Source organism: Lactuca sativa, chromosome 2, assembly GCF_002870075.4.
Source record: "Lactuca sativa cultivar Salinas chromosome 2, Lsat_Salinas_v11, whole genome shotgun sequence".
NCBI classification, from domain to species: domain Eukaryota; kingdom Viridiplantae; phylum Streptophyta; class Magnoliopsida; order Asterales; family Asteraceae; genus Lactuca; species Lactuca sativa.
Genome location: NC_056624.2, coordinates 100,205,118 through 100,215,512, shown reverse-complemented (window position 1 = coordinate 100,215,512; position 10,395 = coordinate 100,205,118). Strand labels below are relative to the sequence as shown.

The 10,395-nt window shown below is 34.4% G+C and overlaps 1 protein-coding gene across 1 annotated transcript; it reads left to right on the top strand.

The window, feature by feature from the left end:
- The first annotated feature begins 245 nt into the window (after window positions 1-245).
- On the top strand, window positions 246-3,589 carry LOC128132354 (uncharacterized). The gene is made up of 6 exons (XM_052768876.1): window positions 246-398; window positions 458-754; window positions 2,266-2,439; window positions 2,710-2,901; window positions 2,997-3,177; window positions 3,243-3,589. Exons 1-6 carry the CDS (start codon window positions 246-248, stop codon window positions 3,587-3,589), a joined length of 1,344 nt encoding a protein of 447 aa, XP_052624836.1.
- Window positions 3,590-10,395: the final 6,806 nt, after the last annotated feature.

Here is a 10,395-nt window from a genome sequence, read left to right as displayed (position 1 = left end):
AACTACTCAAGCACCCGAACCTACCCCTTCACCTACACCCGAAACAACCCAACCCGAACCTACCCATACAACCGAACCACCAGCTTCACCACTACCACCATCTCCCGGTCACGCCTCTGAGGGAGAAGACACATTCCTTGGTGGGGAAGACATGACCTTTGATTCGGTCTATTTTAGTCCGTTTCAAGTGCAGAGCGACGATGATGATGACGCTCCGGTCACAAAGAAGCATCTTAAGGAGCTACATGACAAGGTTGACCTGCTCATTGCTTCTTCTTACACCTCTTAATCATCCTTCTCTGAAGCTGCTCTTCAGAAGATTGTTGATGCCTTATCAAGGGCTCAGCAGGATTCCATCGCTTCCGCCACCGCCGCCATCGATGCCTCCACTAAAGCCTGTGAGGCAGCGACCGAAAAAGTCGATAAACTATTCTCTGATGCCTCTACCCTGTTACAGTCTTTACAGGAGAGTGCAACTGCCACCAAGACCACGTTGGAACCAATTGTTCAACAGTTGCCCACGTTTGTCTCCACGGAGTTGAAGTCCTTTGCCACACTTCGTCAATCGCTCACTGACGACAACTCAGCCCTCCGTGCTTCCATTGACGAGCGCCTCTCTAAACTTCAAGAGGATTTGGCCGCTGAGAACTCGTTAATGGATGTCTTGGCAAAGAAGACCACTGTCCTGAAGGTCAAGAGTGCTCAACTCTCCCATGCTCAACAGCAGATTGACACTCTTCGGTCCGAACGAGAGGTCATTAAGACGTGTGTTTCGGATGTACACTCAGCCATCTCCAACATCCTCGAAGCGCACGATCCAATCCTTAACCACTTTGTGAGGCGTACCCTTGCAGAGAAGCTCGCTCCTGCCCTGGATCTCTTAAGTAAAATTGAAGGGCTACCCGATTTCGTGTACAATCCGAAACAAGGGGGAGAAAAGGAGTCTGGATCTCAACCACCTCATTCCTCAAAGGCATCTCACACAACCGAACCTCATCCTGCAGGCCAAGCCTCTGGTTCGGGTGTGAAGGATAAAGGCAAGAAACTTGCTGAGGAAGAAGAGGATGAAGACCAAGAAACCATTGCCGACTTGTTGCATCGTAAAAGTCAACGCAATGTGTCTGATGATAGTGCTCGTGTTGCTAAAGAAGCTGAAGAAGCAGAGCGAAAGCAGAAAGAAGCACACGACCTTCTCGAGAGTAGGAAGACTCTTTTTCCTGCTTGGACTCTCGAGAGGATGATAAAGGAGGCAATCGACACTCCTAGCATCTTATGGCTGGAATCAGTTATCTCGTTTGACTGTTCCAACACTGTCGACTCTCAGTTCGACATGCCACTGACCCGAAAGGCGTTCATCTTTCACGCCTTCTCCAATGTTGCCGAGTTGCCTCATCCTCATCCGGAGGTTGAACAGGACTTGATTGATTTTTATCTGAAGGCTGCTCATCCTCAATACCAAACCTGGAGCGCTCAGAAGATCATCAACGTTCAGGTCTTGAAGCCACATACTGAAGGAAAGTTTATCAACGTTCGGTTCAAGGTGCTCAGGGGATATGCCAAAACCGAACATGCCATTTCATTAGCAGATCTACCTAACCTCAATCCCCATGACTGGATCATCTTGCACAACATCCTGCTGACCAACGAAGCTGAATATGGTCCGATCATTGACCATCTCAAGAGGATGCTAGTGTGCTACATCATGGAGGTTGCTCTAATGGATCAGGAGATTGCAAGTGTCTTCAAGAAGAAACCAACGATCTCTCCTGTTGGCTCGGCCAGTGATCTGAACCAGATGCAGATGGGCAAAATCGACTCGAGGCGAAATTCAGTCATGCTCACAAGGAATGAAGGACAGAAATGTCTCTTTGCCTTAGCCGACAAAGATCTGTATACCACTGCTTGCCTAGAGCATGTGCTCTGCTGAGGATTATTGATTAATCATTCGACATCTTTATCGAGCTCTGCTGAGGATTATTGATTAATCATTCGACATCTTTGATCCACTCTTGTGTTCTTGCTGTTTACTCATTTATTATTTTACCTGTTTTAAAGATCAAAACGATCTTCAAGTTAGTTTTTATCTCAACAAGAACAAAATCTATGCCACAACTACAATTCATTACCGGCTTTTGCTAGATTTTAAGATACATTCTTTAAGAATTTTAAAGAACATTCTGTTGGAATTCATAGTTTACACCATTCAGACCCTGCATTCCTTGTGCAGAACAATTATTTATTTTATACTAACATATATTTTTTTAGATAGCATTGCAACTAGCCACAAACTCAGCCTTTCGAAAGCGTTTTCACTCTATAATTTGGAATTCTAAGCTAGAACCACATGATTTTGAAAAGGAATGGAAATCTTGTTTAAAAGAGTTTCACATTTCAAATAACAAGTGGTTGCAAGAGATGTACGGGTTGCGTAGACGTTGGGTACCTGCATTTTTCAAGGACATACCGATGTCTGGTCTTATGAGAACTACGTCATTGTCGGAAGGCCAAAATTGATCGTTTCAGAACAATACCCTTACTGGTTCTTATCTTTTAATGTTTATGATGACATTTGAGGGTGTTATGTAACGACAAAGGCATAATCAAGTTGTCAACGACTTTAACACTGCTACAACACTTCCTAGATTCATCACATCTAGTCCTATTGAAGCACATGCTTCAAAGGTTTACACTCGTAAAATTTTTTATCAGGTGCAAAAAGAGATATCAGATTCTGATAACACTTGTTTCCAAATGAGTGTTACTTCTAATAATTGTGTTGACACTACTATTGTTTTGGAGAAGAAAAAGAACATAACAACAAGGCAACCATCAAGTCCTGTTGTTGATGACAAACTTGAGGAATACCATTACGATCGTCTTACAGAGGATACCCAATACATCGTACGTTATTACTTTAACAATGCGTAATTATTTTTTTTAATCATACAACAATACTTTATTACTGAAACTCATATTTTTTTCATACATATTTGAAGGTTACACACTCAACAACAGATGGTTCATACAAACGTACCTGCATGCATTTTGAACATGTCAGAATTTTGTGTAGGCACATATTTTGTGTTTTTAAGTTCTATAGTATTGAACAAATTCTTGAAGAATACATTATGAAACGGTGGCGTCGGGATGTTGTTCCAACAGAATTGCTTAAAAGGCGTTTTTCTAATTCTTTACTAGACTCTAACTCTGACATGACGACTATTGAAAATTTTCAAACGTAGATCGTTGTGTTTCATTTTTAAGCCATGATGCATCGAAGTTAAAGTCATACCTTGAAGAGTTGAATAAGCTGAAGAAAAAATTTGTAGAAGATTGTCCAGCCCCTGAGATGCCATCAAGAGAAGCATTCTACAACCAGATTATAGGCGTAGAATTAACTAATGATGCTCCCGATATTGACAACCCATCAGATATTCGTAATAAGGGAACTGGCAGTCGTGGCAAGAGATTAAAACCAAAAAAAGAAATGCTGCAAAAAGTTGGTTTGAAGTCTAAGCAAAAGTGTGTTTTATGTCAACAGATGGCTAACCATGATAAACGAAATTGTCCTCTTAAAAAACGTGTCTAAGTAGTATGCTTTATATGTAGTTTTTCTTTTAATATTATATTACATTAAAACTTTTTTGTTTCATCTTTATTTATTTTACTGCTCACAAATTTCATCGTATTTAATTAAATTGTCATACATTGTTATACACTTTTGCATATTTTGTAACAATTCTTATCTACCATTAATCAGTATCCTAACATGTAACAACATAAACTTCATGCATTCTACCATGATTAATGTGCATCTTATCTGAAATTCAAAGTTGAAACAAACAAGGAAAATCATAATGTTCATACATTCTACCACTTGCAAAACAGCACATATATTCTGTCAGAATATCTTGTAAACATAACACTTAGTAGTTTCCTTTTTTAATGGACAGGTCAAATGTACACATATTATTCTTGAAAAACAAAACATACATGTGCATTACAAACCATCTTTCAACAACTCATTTTTGTTACACTTTACCATTTGTAACATAAGCTATTATATTCTTCCAGTACATTATGTACAGTCAAATCTAACAATTCTTACACATGACTATTTTGTATCCTATATGACATATATCATCGAAACAATCATGGTAAATCATAATCTTCATACATTCTACCACTTATAATCAAACATATACATTCCATTTTAATATCATGTAATTATACTTATTACATTTTACATACACCAAGACTGTCTACACTAACTTGTATCAAACTACCACAATAAATGCATATCATAATGTATGATTTATAAACTTAACTTACCTGTACATTACAAAGCATCTTCCAACACATTGCATATTTTGATAGCTTTCATATCCATATACACATTCCAACATCAATCAAGTAGTAACAATTACCAAAAAATAAATTCTACTACAAAAACACCATTCACATTAACCTATTTCTAAAAAACAAACAATTCTAGAACATAATAAAACACATCAACATTGTTCCCAAGCAAATAAGTTAGACCAAAACAAACAATGTTACCAAAAGTCTTACACCAAATAACAATCCTACCATGATAAACTGTTACCCCAAAACACACAATACTAGACCAAAAAAAAAAAAAAAACATAGACTTAAACCAAACATATTACCAAATGTCTTTGAAAACCAACCATCCTAACATTATAACACTCACATCTTAAAAGCGACGCCTTCCACGTTTCTGCTTCTCCTTGATTTCCTTCACTTCATTTATCATAGCCAATATCTGCAATGGATCAAGGCTCTCATATGCTTCTGCATCTTTCTCCAACATACTTTATGTTTGTTGTACTCTGATTTCATAAGCTTTGCCATGTATTTGATTTGTAGATTATTTAATGTAAGTAAACCAGTCTGTTTTTTTTCCTGTAAAACCGCAATCCCAATGCCCTTCATTTTCCCCCATATATGACTCCATATGCCTCATAAGATATACTCCACAGTTTGATCCTTCTTTCTCTACTTTCCATGTCATTTTCGTTACACGAGCTTTAATCTTGTTAAAAGTTGTTGACTTTTGGTAATTCTCTGTTTTCAAATAGTTCCCAAGCAACTTTTTCTGCGATACAAAACAATCATTTTACAATTCAATATTAAACTCATGTATTTTAAATCTTTCAAATAATAAAGCTTCAACATACCACATGAATGTGTTTTATTCCATAAATTTCCTCAACAGAACCATTTCGAGTCACATGGTCTATAATGTAGTATGTTGGAACCCTTATATCAAAGCATATCAGATAATATTTGCTTTTATCAACTATTGGGAAGAAAACCTGTTACATAACACATAGTGGTCCAATAAGATAGTATTGTATGTTATGGTTGTAACTGATAAAAAACAAGGTTTAATTAATTCACCAGTCCAATATCCTTCAGCTTTTCCTGTTTTGGTAGACTTTTAAGGTGGAGTTTCAACATTGAATTAAATAATTTTTGAGTTCTTTCAGGTGACACTGATCCACCCAGTATCTCTTCTGCCTATACAGATTAGTAAACCAATCAATAAAACACATGTTATTCGACTGGAACTAATTTTAATTCAAATACTTACCAAAAAATTTGTGTCAAAGAATACTCTAGAAACTGATCCTACATCCCTGAGTGCCTCCATTCTGTTGAGTAATGATGAACAATAGTCAATGATTATCGCATGAATAAACGTGTTGCTTTTAAAATGATATGCGAATCCTTGATGCAACACATGCCCGCTACCAATGTTCCATATCTCTTCCCTGCTCAACAATTATAAAATGATCACTATTATAACACCACATTTTAAAAAAGCAAACCACTAAATTGTATTATTTAACTTACCCATAATCTCTTTTTGATGCAAAAACTGAGTTGTATAATGACATTTCATCCTTCTTCACCTTGTCACTTATTCTAACAATCCTTTCAACAAAAGGTGATTTTCCATATACATGTATCTTTTGATATCTTTTCCCCTTTTTCCATGGTCACCAACTTCCTCACATACCTCAACTGTTTCCATGATTTTCTTTCCTCTTTTTTTTTTCTCTTTTTTATAACTTTCTAACACAGCCTCATCCGCCATTTTAATTGTTGTTGCCAACACTTCAGGATTCTCCAAGAATTGTGAACAAGTTAGATTATCTGTATTACCTACCTTATCCATTTGAGGTGTACTGAAACCTTCACCATCATCCTTCTTTTCCCCTTTAACTACCAATCCTCTAATTGGCGAGAATTCTGCTTCTTTACCACCATATGCATCTCCTTTGTTACTATGACCATCAAAACTAGGATCCTTGTCTTTCATTCCTCCATTCTCTACATTATTAACTTCTTTGAAAAAAAATCGTTTTTTAGAGCTTTTTCAATATTCTTCTTTTTGGACAATATTACTCCATAGCTATGCTTGATAACAGCCATGTATGCCTATAAGTTTTATATTAACATATCATGATTAATATTCTAAAAAAATAAATGTTCCAAATAGATCAATAACTATAAATCAAGTCATTCAATTTAAATCAACCACATCTGCATTTATGTTTTATATTAAACTATCATTTTTTACAATTCTGAAAGAAATATTGTTCTTAATTCTTAGTGAATTTATATCTTACCTCCTTGTCATCATAATCCCTCATCATCCCATCCAACATATCATCTTCATCAACCATTCCATCATCATCACCAATATCCTCAAAGTTTTCCGGTAACTGCCTACCGAACCCCCCAACACTAATCTCCATCTTCTTTATTTTTTCAAGTAAAGAACTAGTAACATTTCTAACAAACGGTAACCTTTTCACTATCTTCAAACCTGCGAACTTCATTCTATATACATACACCAGCTACATAAAAAAGATTAAACTTCATTAAGTAATTCATTATACATATTATTGTCATAAAATAAAGTAAATATTTAATATACACAACTATATTACCGTCAAAACTAGTATAGGTCCACTGTAATAGTATGTCTTATCATCTCTTCTCCACAGTTGTTTTCTGCTTACCAAACAATCTAGGATATACTTGCACCAATCAATTTTAGAGAAGTCCTTTACCAAGACCAACTTATTCACAACATTAATTTGATTTGTACCACTCAAAGTTGATTAAGCAAATCTGTTAATGAAAAGGGTCAGGAAATTCAGCCTAAACATAAGACTGTCTTGCTTTGTATTTTTTTGATCCTTTTTAGGTATTCTTCACCATTGAACCCTCTTTTGTCATATTGGCCTTTCCATTCTTGCAGAACTTCATTATCCTTATCACAACTACTCAACCTCAGAAAGTCTTCTCCCGCATTTGGTAAACCCAACATCTCATGCACTGTGTCTTTCGTAATTGTTATGACCATATTTTCCAGAACTAGATGGCTACTAACTGGATCATAGTGATCTAACAGATAGTAGTTAAGTAAACCTGGAGTAGTGTCTATGTCAATATGAAGAAGTGAACCAAATCCCATTGACACAATCCAATTTTTCTGTCCGGGTGACATTACTTTCACAGCTGAACTTATCCTTCCATGAGTCATCCTAGTTGCAAGTCTTCTATAACCTTCTGGATGGTCCTTGCTTATTTTTCTGACCTTCCCCTCCATTGTTTTGATTTTATCATTTTCATGTTCTACTTTTCCTTTCTTTCTTTTTGGACTTTTCTTTGAATGTGCATCTTGCACCACCTTTTTCCTTTCTACAACATCTTCCTTATCTTTCATGTCCACACCAATATTAGCATTTTCATTGTTTTTCTTTGACCCACTAATTCTCTCCATCAAAATCTCATTTAAACCTCTTGGTTTTTTCCTTTCACCACTTGCATCCGACGATTTCTTCTTGTCCTTAATAGGTGTATTTCTATCAGAACCCTTCCTTTTCAGACCTCTAACACTTGTGCTGTCAATTTGTATTGTGTCTTTCTTATCTTTGTTGAAATCTGTTATATCACAAAAAAACAATTACTAATCATATAATACACCTTCAATAGAATAATAAACTCTATATTAGCCATATCAGAAACACATAGTTGAACTCATTAATTACATGCACTTATTATCTAACCTGTCTTACCACATTCAACATTATTCTTTCCATGTTCTGATTTTGAAGTTTTTTTCCTCTGTTTCTTTTTTTTGCTTGATCCAACAATATTCATATCATTTTGTCCACTTCCGCCACCTTCTGCTTCATTAATTAACAATTAATCCATATTGGCTATCAACATTTTCTAAAATTATTGTCATTTTCCTTCATAAATCAAAAAATTTTAATCTACCTATACCTTGAGTACTGATATTCTCTTTAACGGGTGTTGATCTAGTATGGTAGTTCCTTCTAACCTTTGTTTGGCTTGAAGTATCAACATTAATTGGGACTGTATCAGCTTCTGTAACATTCAAAGCAACAACTACTGAAATGAATGATTAATGTTGGTTAGTAATAGTTTTCAAAGTAACCAGCCATAGTTCATTACTTATAAAAACTAAAAGTATTATACAACTTTTCATTCTGTAAGGATGAAACACAAATCCAAAACATGTTTCTACAAGTATTAAAACCAAATATTAAAAAAATAATAATAATAATTCATCAAAGTTCTCAGTTATTAAAACATACACATTTAGTTAATAGTAATCTCCATATTAAACAGTCACATTCCAATATGTATGACCCCAATATACACTTACTTCTGTTACAATTAAGTAAGCATGTACACACATACCCTAACAATGATTCTATTAGAATTTTAATTTTTAGGACAACATTATATTAGAATGCTAATAGAATGAACATAGACACACACAAAATTAGTACAATGACTATTTGACAAATATTCTACTAGAATTATAATGCTAATACGTATAATGTACAATGACTATTTTACAAAAATTCTATCAGAATGCTAATACGTATAATGTACACAAACACAATTCTGTTACAGTGCTTCTATTACAATTTTGCTTTTGTTCATTCTGTAAGAACGCAAAACACATAAGTATAATTTTTATGTTAAAGTTAAAACCACATCATTACTACAATAACACTAAATCCTCATAGATTACAATAACAAACACAGAGAAACAAACACATACACAAAGACCTAATATTAATCCCAATATTAACATTAATTTTTAAAGATTATGTGACACTTAGACTTATTTAACCACTACATCCCCTTCACATGTTACACATTCTTTACGAATTTAACACATTTAGTTAAACTAATTATGTTAGAATTACATACACACCGTACATACAACTAAACTGGAGCATCAAAACAATAGGAATAAAACTACAAATTATAAAGCAAAAATACCAAATTAATTACAACATTATAGTACTAGATTCTATCATAACATAAAGACCTTGAAAGATGTATGCAATTTAAAAAAAATATATCTCAAAATACTAGAAAAAATTAACAAAGAAAACATTAGCACCCTAAATTACGACAACAACAACTACGTTCACTCCGTTTTACGTAGTTAGTAATATGGAAGAATGCATTTCAATAAATAACCTTTTACTTCTTATAGAATATCATGTAGTCTGACTTACATCACAACCACAATGACATATCTCTAAAGGAAATACAGTATAGAAACAACATCCATTCTCGCTGTTACAAAACACAACAAAATACACAATAACAAACAAAATTTCTTCAAGAATCACATTACCAATATCTGTATAGTAAAAATTTTAATTTCGTGTAGAAAATCCCCAATTTCAGAAAACCCTAATAAAAAAATGCTCCATTTTTATAGAATTTTGTTATTTGTTACTTAAACGAACTTAACAACCACATGCATCTACTTCATTTTTCAAAAATTCCAAAAGAATATTATGTACTCAAACGATTACCTTAAAAAAATTGAAAAAAAATACCTCTTGGCGGAGTAACGAAATCATCATCGTCTTCATCTAGATTCAAGACCGTTGCTTGTGTGTTCTTGAATTTAGATTTGAAAGAACTCGTCCTTGTATTCCTCATTCTACTGCAATTTCTTTTTTTTTTTGAACGATCACAATGCACGTTCTTTGAACGATATTCAATACTATAACACTTTATACTAAGAAAACAACACAATCTACTGCTATTTTTGGTTGATTATAGAAGATTTTCATTGATTTTGGGTTCCAAAACAGAGGGTAGTAGAATCCGGACTTATGCGTAGTTGTATGGATCATGTGGGGGAAGTTATGAAAATGGAGCAGTTTCCTATTTTAATGGAGAGGGCAAATGTACACATATACCCTTCCCGATCCTTTTTCATTAAATGTGAAGACTTTTTCATTTATTTGAAATCTATTTTATGAAAATCATTTTCATTTAAATATTACATAT

Excerpts from the sequence above, each read along its gene's own strand:
- LOC128132354 (XM_052768876.1), top strand. The coding sequence starts at position 246 with ATGACAAGGTTGACCTGCTCATTGCTTCTTCTTACACCTCTTAATCAT. Across the intron at positions 399-457 it reads CGATGCCTCCACTAAAGCCT|TCTTTACAGGAGAGTGCAAC; the intron begins GTGAGGCAGCGA and ends ACCCTGTTACAG. Across the intron at positions 3,178-3,242 it reads AACAGAATTGCTTAAAAGGC|ATCGTTGTGTTTCATTTTTA; the intron begins GTTTTTCTAATT and ends TTTCAAACGTAG.